The sequence below is a fragment of the Microcaecilia unicolor genome, chromosome 4, assembly GCF_901765095.1.
Source record: "Microcaecilia unicolor chromosome 4, aMicUni1.1, whole genome shotgun sequence".
NCBI lineage: Eukaryota > Metazoa > Chordata > Amphibia > Gymnophiona > Siphonopidae > Microcaecilia > Microcaecilia unicolor.
The window spans coordinates 184,247,525-184,271,615 of NC_044034.1; the positions used below are offsets into that span (position 1 = coordinate 184,247,525).

Below are 24,091 nucleotides of genomic sequence, written 5' to 3' on the forward strand. Positions count from 1 at the left end.
GGGCCGATGATCAAAGGCGAATGCGGCGCTAGAGGCCATTAGTGCTGGACTAGTTCTCACATTTGTCTTTGCCCTATGATCAGAGCTGGTGAGAACGTGTAACAACAATCTCACCAGCTCTGAGTGCAAGTAGCATGCAAATGCATGCTAAACACAACATTAGGTATTCCTCTCCAATGCTTAGGGTTTGCAGAACATGTTCAGCACGCATTTGCATGCGTACAGCTCCCCCCCCCCCCGTCAAAACAGCTTCTCTGGTGACCCAATGGGCACCACTCCCACCTGCCCTGGTGGCCTAGTTCCCCCCCCCCCCCCCCAAGCCCTTTCTGTCCCTAGAGGGCTCACAATCTATATTTTTGTACCTGAGACAATAGAGAGTTAAGTGGCTTGCACAAGATCACAAGGAGCTACAAGGGGGAATTGAACCCAGATTGCCAGATCAAAGCCCACGGCACTGACCATTAGGCTACTCCTCCATGATGTTCCCAAACCATACCTAGCAATGGGTCAAAAGTCAACTTTGAGAATGGTTTGACTCCTTTTTGAGACCATTTATGCCAGCCATGGCATTAATGGGCACACCTAAAGTTTGGCGCACAACTGCAGACTTAAATTATTATTGTAGAACAGATTTGGAACACAACTTTGCTGTTATAGAAACCTAGCTTAGTGCCCAGTTTTTGAGCCTAACTTTTAGTGACCTATATAGAATTTACTCCATTCTGGGTACTTTTCTTAAAGAGTGCATGATATTTGTACATATTACTCACTCTATCCTGATAGCATGTGTTTGCATGTACATGCATGATAGTTTAAGTGTGCATACTCATAATATCAGGAAAGCATGCACACTATGGGGTGAATTCTGTAAATTGCACCTAAAAAATAAGCGCTGAAAAAAATGCTTAAGCATTATTCTATAAATCGCTCCTAAAGTTAGGTGTGGTTTATAGAATGGTGCTTAAGTCCCGGGGGTGGGAGGGGTGCGGGGTGGTTGTGCATAAATTTAGGTGCACCATTGCACCAATGAAAATATAGTGCAAATGCCCTGCTTAAATTTATGTGTGGAACCCCTTATTTTATAATTGCGCAGGGGTGGCCCAAGACAATCTGCCGCCTGAGGCAGGGATGAAATGCCGCCCCCAACCCTGCCTTCACTCCTGTACCCTGTCTAGCATCTCCCCCCTTTACCTTGTTTTTTTTCCAAAAGGCGGCAGTAGCAGCGATTCCCATAGGCTGCCCTGCAGCAGTGCTGCTGGCACTGGCCTCATTGCTACTGCATCCCGCCTCTTAGGAAACAGGAAGTTACATCAAGAGGTGAGTCGCAGTGGGAGAAGAGGCTGGCAGCGTGGTAGGGCAGCCTATGGGAATCACTGCCGCTGTTGCTGCCACTGCTGCTACTGCCTTTTGGAAAATAAACTAAGGTAAAGTATTGAGGAGAAAAGGGGAGAGTACTGCTCCTGGAGCACCTGAGGCCTCATAAGTACATAAGTATTGCCACACTGGGAAAGACCAAATGTCCATCAAGCCCAGCATCCTGTTTCCAACAGTGGCTAATCCCGGTCACAAATACCTGGCAAGATCCCAAAAAAGTACAAAACATTCTATACTGCTTATCCCACAAATAGTGGATTTTCCCCAAGTCCATTTATTAATGGTCTATGGACTTTTCCTTTAGGAAGCCGTCCAAACCTTTTTAAAACTCCACTAAGCTAACCGCCTTTACCACATTCTCTGGCAACAAATTCCAGAGTTTAATTACACGTTGAGTGAAGAAACATTTTCTCCGATTCGTTTTATATTTATTACATTGTAGCTTCATCGCATGCCCACTAGTCCTAGTATTTTTGGAAAGCGTAAACATACGCTTCAAATCTACCCATTCAACTCCACTCATTATTTTATAGACCTCTATCATATCTCCTCTCAGCCGCCTTTTCTGCAAGCTGAAGAGCCCTAGCCCTTCTCATAGGGAAGTCGCCCCATCCCTTTATCATTTTCATCGCCCTTTTCTGTACCTTTTCTAATTCCACTATATTTTTTTTGACTTGCAGTGATCAAAATTGAACACAATATTCGAGGTGCAGTCGCACCATGGAGTGATACAAAGGCATTATAACATCCTCATTTTTGTTTTCCATTCCTTTCCTAATAATACCTAACATTCTATTTGCTTTCTTAGCTGCAGCAGCACACTGAGCAGAAGGTTTCAACGTATGATCAACGATGACACCTAGATCCCCTTCTTGGTCTGTGACTCCTAAAGTGGAACCTTGCATGACGTAGCTATAATTCGGGTTCCTCTTTCCCACATGCATCACTTTGCACTTGCTCACATTAAACATCATCTGCCATTTAGACGCCCAGTTTCCCAGTCTTGTAAGGTCCTCTTCTATTTTTTCACAATCGTCCTGCAATTTAATGACTTTGAAGAACTTTCAGGCTTATTTTCGAAAGAGAAGGGCACCCATCTTTCGACACAAATCGGAAGATGGGCGTCCTTCTCAGAGGGTCGCCCAAATCAGCATAATCGAAAGCCGATGTTGGGCGTCCTCAACTGCTTTCCGTCGCAGGGACAACCAAAGTTCACAGGGACGTGTCAGAAGCATAGCGAAGGCAGGACTGGGGCGTGCATAACACACGGGCATCCTCTATTGATAATGGAAAAAAGTAGGGCGTCGCTGACGAACACTTGGATGACTTTACTTGGTCCTTTTTGACCAGATGACCACCAGAGGGAATTGGGGATGACCTCCCCTTACACCCCCAGTGGTCACTAACCCCCTCCCACCTTAAAAAAAATGTTTTTAAAATATTTTTCCAGCCTCTATGCCAGCCTCAAATATCATACCCAGCTCCATAACAGCAGTATGCAGGTCCCTGGAGCAGTTTTAGTGGGTACTGCAGTGCACTTCAGGCAGACGGACCCAGGCCCATCCCCCCCCTACATGTTACACTTGTGGTGGTAAATGTCAGCCCTCCAAAACCCACCACAAACCCACTGTACCCATATGTAGATGCCCCCCTTTATCCCTAAGGGCTATGGTAGTGTTCTACAGTTGTGGGGAGTGGGGTTGGGGGGCTCTGCACACAAGGTAAGGGAGCTTTGCACCTGGGAGCTTTTTCTGAAGTCCACTGCAGTGCCCCTTAGGGTGCCCGGTTGGTGTCCTGGCATGTGAGGAGGACCAGTACACTATGAATGCTGGCTCCTCCCATGACCAAATGGCTTGGATTTGGTTGTTTCTGAGATCGGCGTCCTCGGTTTCCATTATCGCCGAAAATCGGGGACAATCATCTCTAAGGACGACAATCTCTAAGGTCGACCTAAATGTTGAGATTTGGGCATCCCCGACCGTATTATCGAAACGAAAGATGGATACCCATCTTGTTTCGATAATACGGGTTTCCCCGCCCTTCGCCAGGACATCCTGTGAGGACGTCCTCAGGAAAACTTGGACGCCCCATTCGATTATGCCCCTCCACATGTCATCAGCAAATTTAATTACCTCAATAGTTACGCCCATCTCTAGGTCATTTATAAATATGTTAAAAAGCAGCGGTCCCAGCACAGACCCCTGGGGAACCCCACTAACTACCCTTCTCCATTGAGAATACTGACCATTTAACCCTACTCTCTGTTTTCTATCTTTTAACCAGTTTTTAATCCACAATAGAACACTACCTCCTATCCCATGACTCTCCAATTTCCTCTGGAGTCTTTCATGAGGTACTTTGTCAAACGCCTTCTGAAAATCCAGATACACAATATCAACCGGCTTCCCTTTATCCACATGTTTGTTCACCCCTTCAAAGAAATGTAGTAGATTGGTGAGGCAAGATTTCCCTTCACTAAATCCATGTTGTCTCATTAATCATGCTTTTGAATATGCTCTGTAATTTTGTTCTTGATGATAGTCTCTACCATTTTGCCCGGCACTGACGTCAGACTCACCAGTCTATAATTTCCCGACTCTCCTCTGGAACCTTTTTTAAAAATCGGCATTACATTGGCCACCCTCCAATCTTCCGGCACCATGCTCGAGTTTAAGGATAAATTACATATTACTAACAATAGCTCTGCAAGTTCATTTTTCAGTTCTATCAGTACTCTGGGATGAATACCATTCGGTCCAGGAGATTTGCTACTCTTCAGTTTATAGAACTGCCCCGTTACATCCTCCATGTCTACAGATAATTCATTAAGTTTCTCTGACTTGTCAGCTTCAAATACCATTTCTAGCACCGGTATCCCACCCAAATCTTCCTCAGTGAAGTCTGAAGCAAAGAATTAATTTAATCTCTCCGCTAAAGCTTTATCTTCCCTGATCACCCCTTTTACTCCTTGGTCATCTAGCGGTCCAACCAATTCTTTTGCTGGCTTCCTGCTTTTAATATACCTAAAAAAATTTTTACTATGTGTTTTTGCCTCCAACACAATCTTTTTTTCAAAATCCCTCTTTGCCTTGCTTATCAGCACTTTGTACTTGACTTGACATTCCTTATGCTGTTTCTTAATATTTTCAGTCGATTCCTTCTTCCATTTTCTGAAGGATTTTCTTTTAGCTCTAATAGCTTCCTTGACCTGACTTTTTAACCATGCCGGCTGTCGTTTGGTCTTACGTCCTCCTTTTTTAATACATGGAATATATTTGGCCTGGGCTTCCAGGATGGTGTTTTTGAACAGCATCCAAGCCTGATGTAAATTTTTGACCCTCGCAGTCGCTCCTCTTTTTTTTTCCACTGTTCTTCTCATTTTATCATAGTCTCCTTTTTTAAAGTCAAACACTAATGTATTTGATTTCCTATGTAAACTTACTTCAAAGCTAATATCAAATCTGATCATATTATGATCACTGTTATCAAGTGGCCGCAGCACCATTACCTCCCGCACCAGATCATGCGTTCCATTAAGGACTGGGTCTAGAATTTTTCCTTCTCTCGTCGGCTCCTGTACCAGCTGCTCCATAAAGCAGTCCTTGATTTCATCAAGGAATTTTACCTCCCTAGCGTGCCCCAATGTTACATTTACCCAGTCAATATCGGGGTAATTGAAATCACCCATTATTTTCAATCTATTTGATTCAAGGCTCTCCTTAATATACAATGCTACCCCTCCACCAATTCGATCCACCCTATCACTACGATATAATTTGTACCCCTGTATGACAGTGTCCCACTGGTTATTCTCCTTCTACCAGGTCTCAGAGATGCCTATTATATCTAATTTTTCATTTAGTGCAATGTATTCTAACTCTCCCGTCTTATTTCTTAGGTCCTGACATTCGCATATAGACATTTCAAACTATGTCTGTTGTTCCTATTTACATCATGCTCAGTACTTGACAGTATTAATGTGCAATCTTTTGTCTGCTTTTTATTTTTATTTAAGGACACCTGCAGGCTTATTTTCGAAAGAGGGCGCCCATCTTTCGCCACAAATCGGGAGATAGGCGTCCTTCTCTCAGGGTCACCCAAATCGGCATAATTGAAAGTTCTCGGGGGGCATGTTGGAGGCGTAGCAAAGGCGGGAAAGGGGCGTGCCTAACAGATGGGCATCCTCAAGTAATAATGGGAAAAAAGGGCTTCCCTGACGAGCACTTGACCGACTTTACTTGGTCCATTTTTTGTTACCACCAAGCCTCAAAAAGGTGCCCGAACTGACCAGATGACCACCGGAGGGAATCAGGGATGACCTCCCCTGACTCCCCCAGTAGTGACTAACCCCCTCCCACCCTGAAAAAAACAACTTTAAAAACTCTTTTGCCAGCCTCAAATATCATACTCAGGTCCATCACAGCAGTATGCAGGTCCCTGTGGAGGGAGGTGTGTGTGTGTCAGCGGAGGCATAGCGAAGGCATGGATGTCCTTCTTTCAAACATTTTGGATGTCCTGAACTGCCCCCCCCCCCCCACAGGGACGGCCAAATTTCAAGGGAGTGGAGTGGAGGAGTGGCCTAGTGGTTAGAGCACTGGTCTTGCAATCCAGAGGTGGCCAGTTCAAATCCCACTGCTGCTACTTATGATCCAAAATCCAAATAAATAAATAAAGGGGGTGTCAGAGGCATAGCAAAGGCATGGATATCCTTCTCACAGAAATATCCACATTTTGGACATCCTCAACTAGATCCTGCAGTGCCTGCTAGATTCTATCTCTTAATAATGTGGCACAAAGTTTTTAAAACTAAGGGGCAAAGACTATGGAGATTAATTGATAAAATTTGCTTTTTATATTTTTCATTTTGCCTATCACTAACCTACAATTCCTCCTTTAATCCCCAATCTTTAAGTTCCCAAAGCACAAAGCAAAATAGTGTTCACTTACCAGACAAATGTCCTCTTTTCTAAGAACTTCTCAGAAAGAAAGTTCAGTGGGACCTTTCCTCTTTACATCATTTTGAAAGTAAGGGGCCTTTTTAAAACAGGCTCTTTGAAGCTAACTCAGCAACCTATGTAAATATTCTACTTCCCCACACCTTAGTTAACACCTAATTGAGGTCACTGGATGTGCTACCTCTCCAGCAACCACAAAACCAAATGGGGTTCACAATTTCCACAGAAGTTCAACAGCACAAAAGAAAGTGGAAAAGAGACCAACTTCAAGAGATCAATCAAAATACCAGGGTAAGATGCTCCAAAACCCAAACTTTATTTGGACCCACCTCTCCAGCAGCCAAACAGAAAATAGCTGCCTTTTAGAACAAGAGTTTTTGGCTGTTTAGTTTCTACCTCTAGAAAAGGTTTCAGTTTAAAACTATGGGAAAAATGCCTATTTCTAGAGAAAATTTCAGTTTAAAACTATGGGAAAAGGGTTGTACACGGCAACTAGTTAATAAGGCTTGCTTCTCTCTCTCTCTCTCTTTTTATTCCCCCCTTAATTATAAACTAGGTCCTGCTTGCTTTCCCCCCCCCCCCTCTCTTTTTATTTCCCCTTAATACTAAACTAGATCCTGCAGTGCTGCTAGATTCTATCTCTTAATGCTGTGGTACAAAGTTTTTAAAACTAAGGCGAAAAGACTATTCCTCCTTTAATCCCCAATCTTTAAGTTCCCAAAGCACAAAGCAAAATAGTGTTCACTTACCAGAGAAATGTCCTCTTCTCTCAGAACTTCTCAGGTGGCCTAATGGTAGGGTCACCCTTCATTGCGCACATAACCAAAAAACGTACCCACGATCCGCTCGAACCACCAATGACCCTTGCGTTTCTGTGCCCCCTTTTTCAGGATGCACAAAAAATGTAGGCGCAGATCACACGCCTAAATTTATATTCATACATCTTAATTGATCCCAATTAGCACCAATAATAGCTTGTTAAAAAGCCAATTATTGGCACTAATTGGCTCATTCAATTAAATTATGCATGCAATTTTGATGTGCACTCACATTTGTGCACACAATTTTTGGTGACTTTTAGAGAATTGGGGGATTTGTGCAAATAGTACGCATTCTATAAGACAAGTGCACACTATCCCTCAAATTCTATAAATGGCACCTAAAGTTAGACGTGCAAATACACACACCAAGTTATAGAATAGGGTCAGTTATGCATAGAACATAATTAGTTAATTGGAGATAAATTGGCACTTAAGTGGAGATAAGTACCAGTAATCTGTGTTAAACAATAATTGGCATTAATTAGCAGTTACACATGTAACTAATTTACGCCCCTATTATGTAAACTGAGTGCCTAACTTCTCTTGCATGGTGCTCTAAAGGGGGCATGGCCAGGGAATGGGTATGGGTGTGTAGTGGGCATACCCAGGATTTAGGCATGGAGTTAATAGAATGCTTCAATTTCTGCATCTGACAGTAATTGGGCACAAGCATTTACACCAGCCTTTGGCAGGCATAAATGATTATATATAAAGATAGGCATGATAATGGCTTAAGCTAATATTCTATTACACCAGTTCCATGCAGAACTGCTTTTTTTTTTAAGAATTTGTGCTTAGAAGCCCATCATCCTGGCACCTAACTTTGGGTACCATTTACTGAAATCTACCCCTATGTGTGCACAACAATATTCATTTCCAACCAAAACAACAATGAACACATATGTGACCATTTCTGAGTGCCCATTCCTAAATTGCAGTACTAGGCTCAACATAAAGCTTGCATGCCTAGCCCCTAAATATTGTCAGTCATTTTTGAAATGTGGCATTAGGAAGGAGAAAAGGTGATTTGACATTTGTTAAGATTCTGCTTTTCAAACTTTTTATAATACTCTTCTCATATGGGATGAAAAAAAGCACATGTCAACATTGGTGCCTGTTTCTAATAGTAACATAGTAGATGACGGCAGAAAAAGACCTGCACGGTCCATACAGTCTGCCCAAAAAGACAACTCATGTGTGCTACTTTTGTGTATACCCTACTTTGATTTGTACCTGTGCTCTTCAGGGCACAGACCGTATAAGTCTGCCCAGCACTAGCCCCGCCTCCCAACCACCAGCCCCGCCTCCCAACCACCGGCTCTGGCACAGATCGTATAAGTCTGCCCCGCACTATCCCCGCCTCCCACCACCGGCTCTGGCACAGACCATATAAGTCTGCCCAGCGCTACATGGTTTAATTGCATATTTTGTTCCTGGTAGGTAGTCACACACATCACACTTGTGACAGTGGCGTAGCCACGGGTGGGCCTGGATGGGCCCAGGCTCACCCACTTTCCCTCCAGGTCTGCCCATCCATATCCTTCCTTGCTGCCACTGCCTTTTCTCCCGCGACTCTGCTGGGTAAGGCTATCTGGGAGGCAGCGTTCAGCTTAGCCTGCCTGCCCTTAATTCTCCCCAGGCTCCGCTTCGCTGCATCGCTCTGCATTCTTCTTCTCACCTGTCACGCAGTGCTGCCATTCACACAGGTAGCTGCACTCCCCCCTACCGCGTCTATCCGGTCCTAACAGGAAGTGCATCAGAGGACCGGATGGACACGGCAAAGGGAAGCGCAGCTGCCTGTGTGAATGGCAGCGCTGCGTGACAGGTGAGAAGAAGAATGCAGGGAGCAACGATCATGCAGCGAAGCGGAGCCTGGGGAGAAGTGCGCATAGCTACATTTTGGGCTCAGCCAAGATACTAGGCAGGCAGCGGAGCAGAGGGAGAAATCTTTTATATAGTGGGAGGAGAGGGAGAAATGCTGCCTGGAGGGAGAGGGGGATAGGGACAAGAGATATGGGTGGATGGAGAAGGAGAAATGTTGCATGGAGGGGGAGGGAGAACACAGGGAGAAATGTTGGACACAGAGGTGAAGGGGAGGGAGAGATGGTGCATGAGGGTGGAGGGGAGGAAGGAAGAGAGAGAGACAAAGGGGTAGAGGGGGGCAAGAAAGGGAGAAATCTTGTATATGGGGGTGGAGGGGAGGGAGAGATGCACGGAGAAGAGAGAGAGAAATGTTGGGCATGACAGTGGATGGGAGGGAGAGATGCTGTATGGGAGGAGGAGAAAGAGATATTGGACCTGGGGCACAAGGGAGGGGGAGACAGAGATGGTGGACAGTGGGAGAGAGGCAGAAATGTTGGACATGGTGGAGGAAGGAAGAGAATGCTGCATGGGAGGGAGGGGGAAGACAGACATTGGATCTGGGATACAAGGGAGGGGGAAAGAAGGACGTGGACAATGGGAGAGAGGGGGAGATGTAGGACATGGGGTTGGATGAGAAGCAGGGGAGATTCATAGGAGAGGGGAGATATTGGATCCAGGAGCAAATGAGAATGATGGAGAGATGCCAGACAATGGGAGTGAGGGAAGAGAGAGGGAGAAATGCTGGACCATGGGGGACAGGGGATGAGAGAAGAGAAGGGACAGGGAAATGTTGGGCTACGAGAGCAGGGAGGGAAGAAATAGGGAGTAGATACTGAGCTAGAAGGGTGGATGGAGGAAGATGCTGGGAAAGAACCATGTGGGAGATGCTGGGGGGGGGGGGGGGAGGAAGAGGGTGGCAAGGAAATAGATGAGAGGATAGTGATTACAGAGGATAGAAATATAGAAATATAGTAATGGGGAGTAGATTAAAGATGAAAGGGAATGGTTGGAGAAGGAGTGAGTTGGGTAATGGGAGAGCTAGTGGGTGAGAGAAGAAGATGATCTGATAGGCAGTTGTAAAGTAAAAAGAAGGAGAAAAGCAAGAAAGAGAGTAAACTTTGAGTTGACAGAGAGGCAGAAAATAAAAAAAATAAAAAAAGAGGAAAGAGCTAAAAAGGAATGATCAGTATGTCAGAGGTAGATGTAGTGAGGGAATAGACAGTAGAGAGGAGAAAAGACAAATGGATAGCAGTCACTTGAAGGAGAATTAGTAAACGACAGACAGGAAATTAGAAGCAACATAATGGAAAAATAAAATGTCCAGACATCAAAGGTAGAAAAAAAGCATTTTATTTTGAATGTTTAAATGGAATATGTTAGCTTTGTGAAAAGTGCATAGCAAATGTCTTTGCATTGTGTTCAGTACAAAGGAAATGCATTTTTGTTTTTATTTCTTCAGGGTTGTAGTACATGTTAAGTTTAACTTCTTGGGGTTCTCAATTCAATTTTTGTGTAAATATTTTTATTTCTAACTTGTGATCCCTTGTTCTGTTTTTGGTGAGGGTCTGTCAGTGTGATAGTAATGGCAGGTACAGAAATCAGAAGGGAGGCAGGGAAGAGAGGGGATTGGAGAGAGTGCCCTCCTTTATTTTCTGACCTGGGGCAGAGCATGTCTAACACTGGCCCTTACCCTTGCTTTATAGCTGGTGGGGCTCCCCAAGCATCCCAACTGAGGACCTCCTCCAAAGGCAGTCAGAACTCCCTTCTACCAAGCTCTGCAGTTGGCAACAGCATCTTTGATTTACTGACAACTAAGGATGCAAGGGGTGCCAGCTTCGGTCGCTTAGGGATGTTGCTACTGCCTGCCAAGCTTGGTAAAAGGAAGTTCTGGCCACTTTCAGAGGAAGTCTTCAGCTGACAGAGTTTGAGGATCCTCATTAGCTAAAGTATTTATATTTTGAGGTGAAGGTAGGGTGAGGCAGAGAAACTTTTGTGCCACCCACTTTGGGCTCAGGCCCACCCAAAATTGGTTTTCTGGCTATGCCACTGATATAAATGGGGACTGGCTGAATGAAAAGGATGAAAACAAATAGGAGACAGCCAACTGCAGAATAGAAAAAATGACACAACAGCAGCAGCAGCAATCCAGAGAAAGAAGAGTAGGCAAACTTTCGTCAGGGGTCACACAGGTTTCCAAACCAAATCAATGAGGCTTAAAGCTTAAAGCAGGTGCTTCAGTTCCTTCATGAACAATTATTCAGTGCATGAATCAAAGCCTCATTGATTTGGTTTGGAATCCTATGTGATTCCTGAAGAAGGTTTGTCCGAAACTTGGCCAGGTTGGGCCCTGTTTTCCAATAAAATCTTGTTTGGATGAACTCTTTCTCTTATTTCCTGGGATCGCTGCTGCTGTTGTGTCATTTGATTGAAGAGGATGACTTCCATTGCTTGACTGACCCCTGCTGGCACGAATGATAATGATGTGTTCAGTCTCCTTGGACAGTAAAGAAGTTGAATGCTTTGAATACTCATCTTAGGCAACACAACAGGAGAAGAAAAAAAATTCTGTTTTATCAGTACTGCTTCCTTACCTAACATTTCATTATAAGAGAGAATGAGAGTGATATTTAAAAAACCCACAGCGAGGCTTCAGTCTCTCAGATTTGCCAGAGTACTTATATTATGCCAAAGAGAACTGTCTTCTGGAGTTCATAAGATGTAACATGTATAGACAACCTATCAAGATATGCTTGAAAATTCCTTATAATCAGGCCTGTGGCATCCAAGACAATGGAATATTTCTGTACCTTTCTCCTGCTTTTTCTTGGACTCTGACTGCACTTCTTGGTATTTAAGGATCTTTTTCCTCACCATTTGATTCTCAAAATAATCAGTTGGAACTCTCAATTGTGCATCTGTTTATTCTGTAAAACTGGATGAAAAATCCATGCAGGTAATGAGCTGACAGAAAGCAGAATAAGTAAGAAAGAGTGCAGGGAAAGAAAGAATTTGTGCCGGGCATGAGTCATCCAGTATCTTTGGATCTTTGCACCTTCCTACACATGCAAATAATGAGGCACGCAAATATAAATGAAGTAATAGCTTCTAAACCAAGAACGTGAAGTGGCACCATGTACCTTACCTTGCTGACCTCTACTGTCAAAATTGAGAACTGCAGTTCACAAAGCAACTGCATGTTAACTGTATTCTCCCTGTGTTTAGGCATTCCTAGACTAATAGAACTCTGCAGATCACCTGTTGAGAGGAATAATAGTGATTCAGTCCTTGTTGCCTGCCTGGTAAGTGCTTCTTGCTCAGCCCTCTCTATAGCTCCTAGCACTGTAACCTCCCCCCCCCCCCCCCCCCCCAATCCTGGGTTTGGACTACACTTTTTTAAAACTAACAAGAAGAACATATGTGAAAAGAGCAGGTAAAGAAAATCAGAACAGGGGAGTATGAGAGCAAAGATGATAGGAAGAAGAGGGATAGAAAGGAAATAGCATGAAAAGGGAGAGGCAAGGAAGGCCATTTTAGAAAAGTTTTTGTGCATGCAAAGCCTTTTTTACACAGGAAAAGGGGCTTTGGGCTATATACACACTTCAGGCATAATTCTATAAAGAAGAATGGATATAAATGACAAGAATACCAGGACTGGAGAGAGATTTGGGAAGGGGGACCAGGCACAGAGGAAAGAAGTTCAGGATGGGAATTAGGTGTAAGAGAGTCAGGAGGATAGATGGGTAGGAGAGGAGTACATATAGGAGTGCCTAAAGTTAAGTGTGCAACTGCAGACTTATGCCATATTCTATAACGGCATTTGCATGCGCGATTGCTGTTATAGCATTCACTCTTAGCATGCATCATCCCAACGCATAACTTTAGGTGACCTTTATATAATTATCCCCCTGCTCACACTGATATTCAGTGGGAGATAGCTGGTTAGTACCAATATTTAGTACTGGATTGAGTGGTTAAATAAGACCACATAAATAGCAGTCCTATCTTTAACCTAGGATCTTAACCGGTTAGCGCTGAATATCGGCTTAACCAGTTAAGTTCCAGCAGCCAAAAATAAACCGGATATTCAGTGACAGTCACCATAAACAGCCGGCATTGAATATCCAGGGTCAGTGCTGACCGCAGCACATATTTGGGCTGCCTCTCAGCTGATGAATATCGGGCCCTCTGTATTGGGCAAAATATTGGTTGGGTCATGGCCACCATGGCACGCCCTACTCTTCCACCTGCTTGCTTGCCCAGTGCTTTTGCCACCTCTGATGATATGCCAAGTGAACTGATAGGTGTCTCTGTAATACATATACAGCCTCTTCCTTCCCAATTCAGTTTTTCTAGAGAGGGAGGTTGGGTTTTTACTATAAAAAGGAAAGAAACAAACAAACCTCACTTTATAGGGATCTTCAGGATAGAATTTGGTTGCACATTTTCTGCATTTGTAACAGCCCCTAAACATGCAGTAACTGGGCCTCTGCAGCAGTGAAATTCAACACAAAAAATAGCAAACAATAAGCTTTTACTAAGGCAATAAGACAATAATCTCCACAGCTGTGTTAAATATGCATGAATCAACACCATAACTTTCACTCTTTGGAAAGATCTGCCAGGGCTGCCTTGTTTAAACCTGTGGTGTAGCCACGGGTGGGTCTAGTCCCACCCACTTTGGGCTCAGGCCCACCCAAAATTCTTACACACTTGTTATTGATGGGTGGGGATCCCCAAGCACCACCACCATCTGCAGGGGTCCTCTGGCATTAAAAACAGCTCCATTTCTTTTTTCTAGCCAACAGCACTGTCTACATGCTGCTGTCATGCTGGCCTCCCCCTGCCTCACACACTCAGTTTTCATGCATGCAACTGAGTAAGAGCAAAGGAGTAGGGCAGCAGCAATAGGTGGACAGTGCCGCCAGTTGGAGCAAGAAGGAGAGGGAGTTTTTCTTGCAGCCGGAGGACCCCTGCAGCTGTTAAAGCTTGGGGATCTCCACCAGCACAGCCACAGTTATTTACTGTAAAGGTTTGACTTGGCATAGGGGTGGGGGGTGGGAGGTGAGTTGTGGAGACTACAGTGCATGTGCCCACCCAGTTTGCCCAGTGGTCCATCCAAAGTTTGAGGTCTGGCTATGCCTCTGATTTAAACATGCAATCAATCAACCAACAAAATGGCTATACAAAAACTGAATTAAATTGTTAAGGCAACTGTTTGAAAAAATTGCTTAAAAAATTATGGACAAGGAGGAGGTTTTTGACCCATGATTACATTAGTCGCTATAAGATCATTACCCTGACCTGTTAATAACTGAGCAGGTAAAAATGCTTAGTGACGTCTGAGGTCTTTTCTTCCTGTCAGATGAAGGTGTGAATCTATGGTGTCCTCTTGTGGTTGTAGTGTTGTTTAATGAGTCTGTATTAATGTTAGGATTTCTCCTTAAAACCATTAATCAGGACTAACGTAGGGGCCCTTTTACTAATGTGTGCTGAAATCTAGGCTTAACGTGTTCTAATTCAGGACTTTCCCTATGCTAAGCCCAGATTTAACATGGCACTTTTTTAGGGCATTTTCCATTTTTTGCATATCATGTCCTGCACTGATATTCCCATTACCATGTGATACCTGTAAAAAATTCATGCAGGAGCCCATAGGAGGCAGTAGGGCTCGTGCATTAACTCTGCATTTGCCAGTTAGTGTGTGCTAATGTGAACATGCTAGTTGGATAATGCTTCCACACTCATTCCCACCCATGGCACTCCCTCTCCCAAAAATATATTTAAAAAATAGTGCACAATTAGCACGCACTGACAGGCAAATTACTGCAAAATGCATTAAAACCTTTTTTTTTCCTACGATAAGCACAGGGTAGTGCTCAATGTAGTAAAAGGGCTCCATAGTTCTAGAAATGACTTGTCACACTTCTTTCCTTATCAAAAGGAGACCCCCTAGTGACTGTTGTAACTTCTCATAGGATGTCACTGCGGGAAATTATAACATGGGTTGCATTTCATGTAGGGGGTAATGTACTAAAATGTGTTCACATGTGTATTAATGGATGATATTAATCAGATACAAATTAAGTCATGTATTAATGCAGGCTATAAAAGTACACAGGGGAAACTACTTTTATTAGTGCAAGCTGTAATGCAGAAAGTTAACCACACCTCCATGAGCTATTTCTCATAATTTTGAATCTTATTAAATCATTAGCATAATGTTTGAATTAACACTAATGCATGTTAGTTTCTATATGTTATATAGATGCTATGCATTAACCACTTGCGATAGATAACCCAGGTGTTTAGAGTTATCTGTAACAGTGGGACCTGAGTGGGGGTAATTTTATAATTGGGCAACTTCATATATTCTATAAATAAATCTAGGCACCCTGGTACCATTACAGAACATTAGTGTAACACAGTATCAATGCTCCTAACATTTAGGCAACTGTAGTTATGCTGGTGTAACTGCAGGCACCTAAACCTTGTTATGTGGATTTTGCTCATACCTTTTCAATAGTAGCTCAACGTGTGTTATTTGCAGGTATACTGGGTATTTCCTTGTCCCTGGAGGGTTCCCAATCTGAGGCAATGGGGGGGGGGGGGGGTTAAGCGACTTGCCCAAGATCACAAAGAGCAGCAGTGGGATTTGAACTGGCCACGTCTAAGTCTGTTGCTCTAACCACTAGGCCACTCCTCCACTCTGTCAAATGCAACAGTAGTCTGTAAGTTATGGGCCAGATTCAGTAAATGGCACCCAGCACCAGGGGCGTAGCCAGACCTTAAGGTGGGAGGGGGCCAGAGCCCGAGGTTTGGGGGCACATTTTGAGTGCCGCCCCCGCCACCCCCCACCGCCTCGCCTCCCCGCCCCGCTCGCCTTGCCTCCTCATCCCCCCGCCCACCCGCCTGCCTCGCCTCCCCGCCTGCCTTGCCTTGCCTCCCCACCTGCCAACCTGCCTGTCTTGCCTCGCCTCCTAGTCTACCTGGCCTCACAAATGCCTTTGCTGATGGGGGTCCCCAACCCCCACCAGCCAAAGCCTTCAGCACCAGTCTCTGGCGCAGCCTCGTTCACTGCCCTGCTGTTCTTTCTTCTTGCTCCTCCTGTGCATGCTGACACTCCTTTACGTGGAACTGAGAAGGAGCGTCAGCATGCACAGGAGGAGCAAGAAGAAAGAAGAGCAGGGCAGCGAACGCGGCTGCGCCGGAGACCGGCGCTGAAGAAGGTTTCAGCGGGTGGAGGTTCGGGACCCCCACCAGCCAAACCAGGGGCCTGGATGAAATTTGTGGGGGCCCAGACCCCCGTGGCCCACCGTAGCTATGCCCCTGCCCAGCACAATTCTCTAAAGGCAGTTTGGGATGAGCCTCTTTATAGAATAGCGTTGGGTGTCGAATAAACTTTGGGTGTGAGGACTTACATGAACTGAAACCAGGCAGCGCTACGTACGCCTTGTAGCGCTATAGAAATGCTAAATAGTAGTAGTAGTAGTAGTATAAATCTTGGCACACAAGTTGGGTGCAGATCCACGATATTCTATAAGACTGTGTATAATTTTCCAGAACACCCCTGACCCACCCATGCCCCTGGAAAACAAAAAGGGTAGAGGATAAATGTTTCAAAGTATTCAGAGAAAAGAAGTCCAAGCTTCTAAAAAAAAAACCTTTTTATTCTTCAGATGGGTGGCATAAGCATTCCTGACCCAACACAGGCCATGTTTTAGCATAAATGCCTTTCTCAGGGGTCACTGCATATGAGGATTAACTATGCAAAATGCCATTTTGTCAGTCATTTTGTTTTCCTTTGACTTACTGTGGAAGTCATGGGAATGCCCTTTTTGCAGTTGTGCACTTATACACTTAGGCACTATCCTATAACTGGACATGTACGTATATTTCCCCACTGATCTGCCATTTCAGCCTGTTTTGGCACCTTGCATGCATTAGAATGTGTTTCCACACTGAAAGTTGGGCGCAGAATTAGCGCCTAACTTTAGGCACTATTTATAGTTATAGTTTAGTTTATTAAAATTTGATATACTACTTAACTTTATATAAAATCACAGCAGTGTACAAATAAAGTTTAAAAAACCTAAAAGAAAAATACACACACACACAAAATAGTCAGACAAGAAGAAACCAACCATCAATAACGACAGAAATCATCAGGCCCACTAATACCCAGGGAGAATAATATCAAATGCAGCAGCTGCTTAATAGTGTGCTTTTAGAAGGTGTCTAAAATGCGGTAAAAACTTTTTAGCCCGCGAGATCACAACACAGGGACCAAATAAAAAAACAAGTTCTTTCTAGTCACTACTAAGCAAGCCTTAGCCAAAAGAGGAACTGCTAATTGCGTACGACTGGTAGCGCTATAGAAATGATTTGTAGTAGTAGTAGTAGTAATTGCAATGCACCCATAGATTGCAAGTTTCATACAACATAGAATTTCTCCATATTTGTGTAAGTGGGAGCCCTGACTATATCCTGCCCATGTGTACTCCGTCTTGTAATTATGTGCTATACAAGTAACATAGGTATTTGCAGAATAACACTTAGGCATCCATCTGGCATTCCACAATACTCATCCAAGTGCTAGTATTCTAGACATTTATCTAGTTGGGTAGATTCAAGGAAGGCACAACAAAATAGGCACAACAAAATAGGGGCACTAAGCGTCAATTCTGTAACTGCAATTGCAGATGAAATTACCATTATAGAATATAGCATAAGTTGGTATGTGCGCACCTAATTTTAGGTGTGAGCATGTACACCATGTCAAAGGCTGGTGTAAATGCTCGCAACTAAAGTTGGCAGTTGTGTATGTAAGCAATAGTATTCTATAACTTATGTGCGGAACTGTATGACATGCCCCTGACCCACCCATGTGCATGCCCTCTTTGTACTTGTGTGTTATAGCATTTAGGCACTAATCCCCAGATTCTATATATGACAGCTGGATTTCTATGTTCTCTTGAGATGCCTGTGCAAACAGGGCCGGTCTTAGCAAGTGCGGGGCCCTATGCAGACCAATTTGATGGGGCCCCACCCTAGCCCTGCCCCCACCCTAACTCCTCCCCCACCCTAGCTCCAGGGCCCGCCACCCCTCCCTCCGAGCTCCAAGGCCCCCAGCTCCAGGGCTTGTCGATCCTGCAGTCAGTGCCAACTGAAAGCCATGTCTTTTTCACAAACACAGATACACCCTAATCCACTATAGAATAAGTAATCATAAACTTTCTATTTATACAAAAAATAAAATGAAACCCCAAGATGCCAGACTCTGCATACAATGCAACACCACAGAAACAGAAAATGTCCCCTAGTACTGTGCAAAATATAAAGACAGCAGATGTAAATTTGAAAAAAACTAACAAATACCAATCACCACTTTACAAATTAACAAATAGAAATAAAACAAATATAGAAAATAAAATACCATTTTATTGAACTAATATATTTAACTTTCAGAGGCCAAAACATCCTTCCTCAGGTCAATACAGTATAGTACTGTTACAGTATCCTATCCTGACCTGAGGAAGGGGGTTTTGTTCTCCGAAAGTTAGCCAAAATGTATTAAAATTAGTCCAGTAAAAAGATTACCTTGTTTGCATGTTCTATTATAAACATTTATTAACATATCTACAATACTACTTTATCCTAAAGCAAAAAAATTTAAATATATATTTTATTTACAGTTTGTTGTCTCTGGTTTCTGCTTTCCTCATCTTCTTTTCACTGTCTTCCTTCCATCCAGCATCTGTCTTTGGTCTCTCTCTGCCATCCAGTGTCTGCCCTCTCTGCTGTCCCCTCCATCCAATGTCTGCCCTCTCTTCCTGCCCCTTCCATCCACATCTGCCCTCTATCTCTGCCCCTTCCATCTACCATCTGCCCCTGTCTGTCCTCTCTCTCTCCCCCATCCATTCACTGTCTGCCCTTTCTCTCCTTTCCATCCAGTCTGCCCTTTCTCTCTGCTCCTTCAATCCACCATTTGCCCTCCCTCTCCCATCCATCCAGGGTTTGCCCTCCCTCTTGCTCCCCCATCCAGGATCTGTCCCTCTCTCCGCCCCTTTTTTTCAGCCCCCATTTCCAGCCCCACTATCCCACCAGTCCCCCATTTCAGCCCCAGCCCTTTTCTCCCACCAGTCCCGAGCTTCAGCCCCCCAGCCACTTCTCCCTGTCCCCTTTTCAGCCCCCAGTCCCCCGTTTCAGCCCCTGCCCCTTTTCAGTCTCCAGCCTCTTATCCCACCTAACCTCCTTTTCAGCCCCCAGTTCCAGCCCCCTTCATCCACATGCCTTGTATTAGGGCCCCCCTTTTCAGAACCATTCTCCCACCTGACCCACGCATACCCCATTTTCCCACCAGCCCCAGGCATGGCCCCCATTTTCCCATATTGCCCCTTCTCAGACCCAGTCCCCTTCTCCCATCCAAGAACCCCAGCCCCCTCCCCACCCGTCCCCTTCAACCATCCAAGAACCCCCTCTCCACCTCAGTCCCCTTCTCCCATCCAAGAACCCCAGTCTCCTCCCCACCCGTCCCCTTCTCCCATCTGAGAACCCCCTCCCCAGTCTCTCCCATCCAAAAACCCCAGTCCCCTCCCCACCCGTCCCCTTCAAGCATCCAAGAACCCCCTCCCCATCCCCTTCTCTCATCCTTGAACCCCCTCCCCACCTCAGTCCCCTTCTCCCATTCAAGAACCCCAGTCCTCTCCCCACCCGTCCCCTTCTCCCATCCGAGAACCCCCTCCCCAGTCCCCTTCTCCCATCCAAGAACACCAGTCCCCTCCCCACCCATCCCCTTTAACCATCCAAGAACCCCCTCCCAACCCCCTTCTCCCATCCGTGAACCCCCTCCCCACCTCGGTCCCCTTCTCCCATCCAAGAACCCCAGTCCCCTCCCCTCCCCACCCGTCCCCTTCTCCCATCTGAGAACCCCCTCCCCAGTCTCTCCCATCCAAAAACCCCAGTCCCCTCCCCACCCGTCCCCTTCAAGCATCCAAGAACCCCCTCCCCATCCCCTTCTCTCATCCTTGAACCCCCTCCCCACCTCAGTCCCCTTCTCCCATTCAAGAACCCCAGTCCTCTCCCCACCCGTCCCCTTCTCCCATCCGAGAACCCCCTCCCCAGTCTCTCCCATCCAAGAACCCCAGTCCCCTCCCCACCCGTCCCCTTCAACTATGCAAGAACCCCCTCCCCACCCCCTTCTGCTTCTCCCATCCATGAACCCCCTCCCCACCTCAGTCTCCTTCCCATTTGAGAACCCCCTCCCAATCCCACCCTTCCCCCACCTGAGAGCCCCACACCCTTCTCCCATCTGAGTCCCTCACCACCTACCAGCTCCATTCTCCTGCCGCCCAGGCCCACCACCCTCACTGCCTTTTAAAAAAACCCAATTTGAAGCGCTGGAGTACCAGCCAGCAGCGCCTCGCGTCTGCCCTTCTACTAAAAATCTCTTTGACGACGTCATTGGGCCTTCCCACATTGAGTCCCGCCCGCCCTCGCGGTAATTGGAAGTTACCTCAGAGGAGGGCGGGACTCAATGTGGGAAGGCCCAATGACGTCGTCGAAGACATTTTTAGTAGAAGGGCAGACGCGAGGCGCTGCTGGCTGGTACTCCAGCGCTTCAAATTGGGTTTTTAAAGGCAGGACAGGACGAGCAGTGCCGGGAGCGGACTCGGAGCACCCCCCCCACCACCACCCGCTGACATCTGGGGCGGACCGCCCCCACCACGTCGCCGTCGCGCGTTGTTGAACTTGGGAGGGAGGGAGAGTGGTGCTCGGGTGGTCGGGGCGGGGCGACCTGAGGCGCGGGGCCCCCTTGAGCGCGAGGCCCTATGCGGCCGCCTCGGTCGCCTTGCCTTAAGACCGGCCCTGTGTGCAAATTAATTGACTAACAAACCAATTAACATCAATAATTGGGTACTAACAACAATTATATTGAATTAATAAGCAATAAATTAATAAATGCTATAATTATTCAAGTTAATTGGCACCCGTTAAAATTTGCATGCACATTTGGCTGCATGCTATTCTATAAAGCATAGTACCAAACTCTAATAGTGTGTTACTCAAAAAGGGCATGCCAGCGCATTCTGAAAAGTTATGCATGTTCTTACAGAATGCTGCTACCTAACTTGGATGCCAGCATATACACCACATTCCAGCAGGTGTGAGTGGCACCAAAAGTCAGACATGGGAATTGTGCTTTGTGCTGATTTTTTTTCTGACACGAAATTTTGAGTACCATTTATAGAATTTCCCCCTAAGTTTATAGAATAGCATCTAAGCACAGTTACGCTTAACTATGAATTAGTGCCAATTAGCACCAATTACTGCCACTTAGGGCTAGATTATATATATGGCACAAAAAAATCGGTGATGAAAAACTCGCTATTCTATAGGCCGTGCTTAAAGTTAGGCATGGCTTATAGAATAAAACGCCCAGGAGTCACGCTTAAATTAGACGTGTATCCCCCCTTATTCTATAACAACATGTTTAAATGCTAGTTACGCCCCATTCCACCCATGACCCTCCCATTTCTGTGCCCTCTTTTTCTGATCACATGCAAAATCCTGTGCTTCAATTTACTTATGTAAAGTCCAACTAAATTTAATTAATGTCAATAATTACTTGTTAAAAAGCCAATTATTGGCACTAATTGGCTTGTTATTCAATTAAATCACATGTGCAAATTGGGCACACACCCAAATTTGTACGTGCAATTTTTGGCAGCTTTTTTAGAATTGGGGGTTAATGGTTACTTAAGGCCAATTGGCACCTAATTTAACAAATAAGTTAGTTGTGTAACTGATCAGTTGTGCACTTAAATTGCATGTCAGTCTTAAATTTGGGTGTACAACTTTATAGAAGCCAGAGGGCAGTGGGCACATAAATGTGGGCCCTTGAAGCGTGTGCATATTCATGGACTTACTAGTGGAATTTTGTGGAAAATACACTGACATGAATATTCAGATTTGAAAATTTTAAGTATCTTTATAAAACATAAGCAGGCCTTATTTCTGTTTTGCCAAAGACATAGTATCAGTGGTGGAAAACAGCCCTAGTGAATGAACACTGGTCATGTTTACCATGCCAGGTATTTATTAACATCTCAATGGTTGTGCTGTTATTTCTAGTTTTGTAAATAAATCTACCTGTGGCCCTTTTAGGCAGCCCTGCGCAGACTGGCAGTGATGTGCCCTGATGGCTTGGAGGAGTCCGATTTCCAGCAACTTGTCAAGCCCAGGCTTGTGGATTCTTTTTTGCTTTGTACCAACATGGAAGAGAGTTTTGTATGAGAGACTAAAATCATCCTTTGGAACACCAGCTAGAAAAGTCAACTGCTTGAGCAAGAGAAAGGAATATAATGAATGAGATGAACTCTCAAACACCCCTCAAATACCTGCATTTTGGGTTATTTATGAAATCCAAGGAGATAAGGACAGAGGATGAAGTATCAGTCAATCACATTTACAAATAATTTTCTTTTGTCTTTGTTCTGCACATATTCTATAACTACAATGGACATCTTTTGCCAGTTATTTTATGACTGATAAATTGCTTGACTCAGATTCTCTTTGAAGTAAACCTTGATTATCCAATCAATGTTTCTAGTTCATCAAATAATGTTCTTATATTGTTACATCATTCTTGTATAATGTTAACTGAACTCTCCAAGATTATACATTTAGATTTCTATTGAAAAATTATGCTGGGATTTTGAGCTAATTTCTAACAAATTTAAAAAATAGCTATCACAATATGAGCTTGGGGCTATGGTATTGGATGCTATAATTTTGTGCCACTCATTGGCACTGTTAGCTGGTGGAACCGATTTGCTGATCTGTGGCCACCACTTTCCTCTAAAGTGTTCGGAGTTTGCCACATAAATTCTTGCCATCTTGGAAGATACAGAATCTTTTGATTTCAAGCATGTGAGGCAGGCAAAATTCGTGGGATTCCCAGAGGACTTGCCTGAAACAACAAAATTACTGCACCTTCTTCAATGGTAGGAACATGAGAAGTGGACTCCTAGTAGGAGTCTCCTACACACCTTAGAGGGAACAATGGCTGTCAACATGCTGCTCTTACTGTAACTTGAGGTGGGGCTGGAAAGATTTGGGAAGGGGGACAGGGCAGACAGGAAAGAAAATCAGGAGGGGAACCAGATGTAAGACACTCAAGAGGGAGGAGTGGCCTAATGGTTAGTGTAGTGGGTTGGGGAACTGGGTTCAATTCCCACTGCTGGCTGATGGTCAGCAGTGGGTTGAGATCCTGGAGAACCAGGTTCAATTCCCTCTACAGCTCTGTATGACCCTCTGTTGCCCCAGGAATACAATGTACTAATTAGATTGTGAGCACTCTAGGGACAGACCCAATATCTGTAAAATGAAACAGTAAACTGCTTATGTCTAAGCAGTATATAAATACTGAAACGAATGAATGAAGAAGGTAGTTGTTCAGGAGAAGGTATGCCTTGACCTTCCTTCTTCCCTTTCAGATCTCATTGCTCATGGGGCTCTGAACATGGCAGTTGCTCCCAGTAATGACTGACAGTGGATCCTGGATCCTGGTGGTGGCAATGGCAAGTTACTGTCTCTCTCTATTCATACCTACCCTGAATTGTGCTGCTTAGACACAGGCCTTGTTGGCTTGCTTGGAAGTTTAGTCTTAACTATAAAACCATCATCCAAATCCAGCAGTTATGCAATAATGAAGGTGATATTTGCACAAGCATTTTGACACAATAGAAGATCAACTCACTGCTAATGACTTCAGTATGCAATATCCCTCAGCGGTGAGAGTTCATTACATTCAGATGTACTGCATATAAAGCATTTTGTACAGCTTGTTATGGACTGTAAATTGTCATTTTTATAAATATACTTGAGAAAGCCATATTTTCTGGTTACATGAAATGGTAGTAAGGCATAAATATATTGTCTGCATGTGTTCATGCTCACCTATACTCTGTACATGTATAGTATAGGGAATATGTGTTAATATAAGCATAAATACCAAGATAGAGACGTACAGCATGTTTTGTATGACTGTAAATTATAGTAAGAATTATGTTTTACAGG

At 44.6% G+C, this 24,091-nt stretch overlaps 1 protein-coding gene across 5 annotated transcripts in view; it reads left to right on the top strand.

Annotated features, from left to right (window-relative positions):
* The window catches only part of INSC (INSC spindle orientation adaptor protein), a 314,937-nt gene extending 291,676 nt beyond the window's left edge, over nt 1–23,261 (top strand). For 4 of the 5 annotated variants that reach the window (XM_030201048.1, XM_030201051.1, XM_030201050.1 and 1 more), the window contains exons 12-13: nt 12,236–12,312; nt 22,178–23,261. In XM_030201048.1, coding sequence (XP_030056908.1) covers nt 12,236–12,312; nt 22,178–22,306 — 206 coding nt within the window. In that variant the 3' untranslated portion in view covers nt 22,307–23,261. The remainder of the gene's footprint in view (nt 1–12,235; nt 12,313–22,177) is intronic. The other variant, XM_030201053.1, reaches the window with a different exon arrangement.
* The last annotated feature ends 830 nt before the right edge of the window (nt 23,262–24,091 follow it).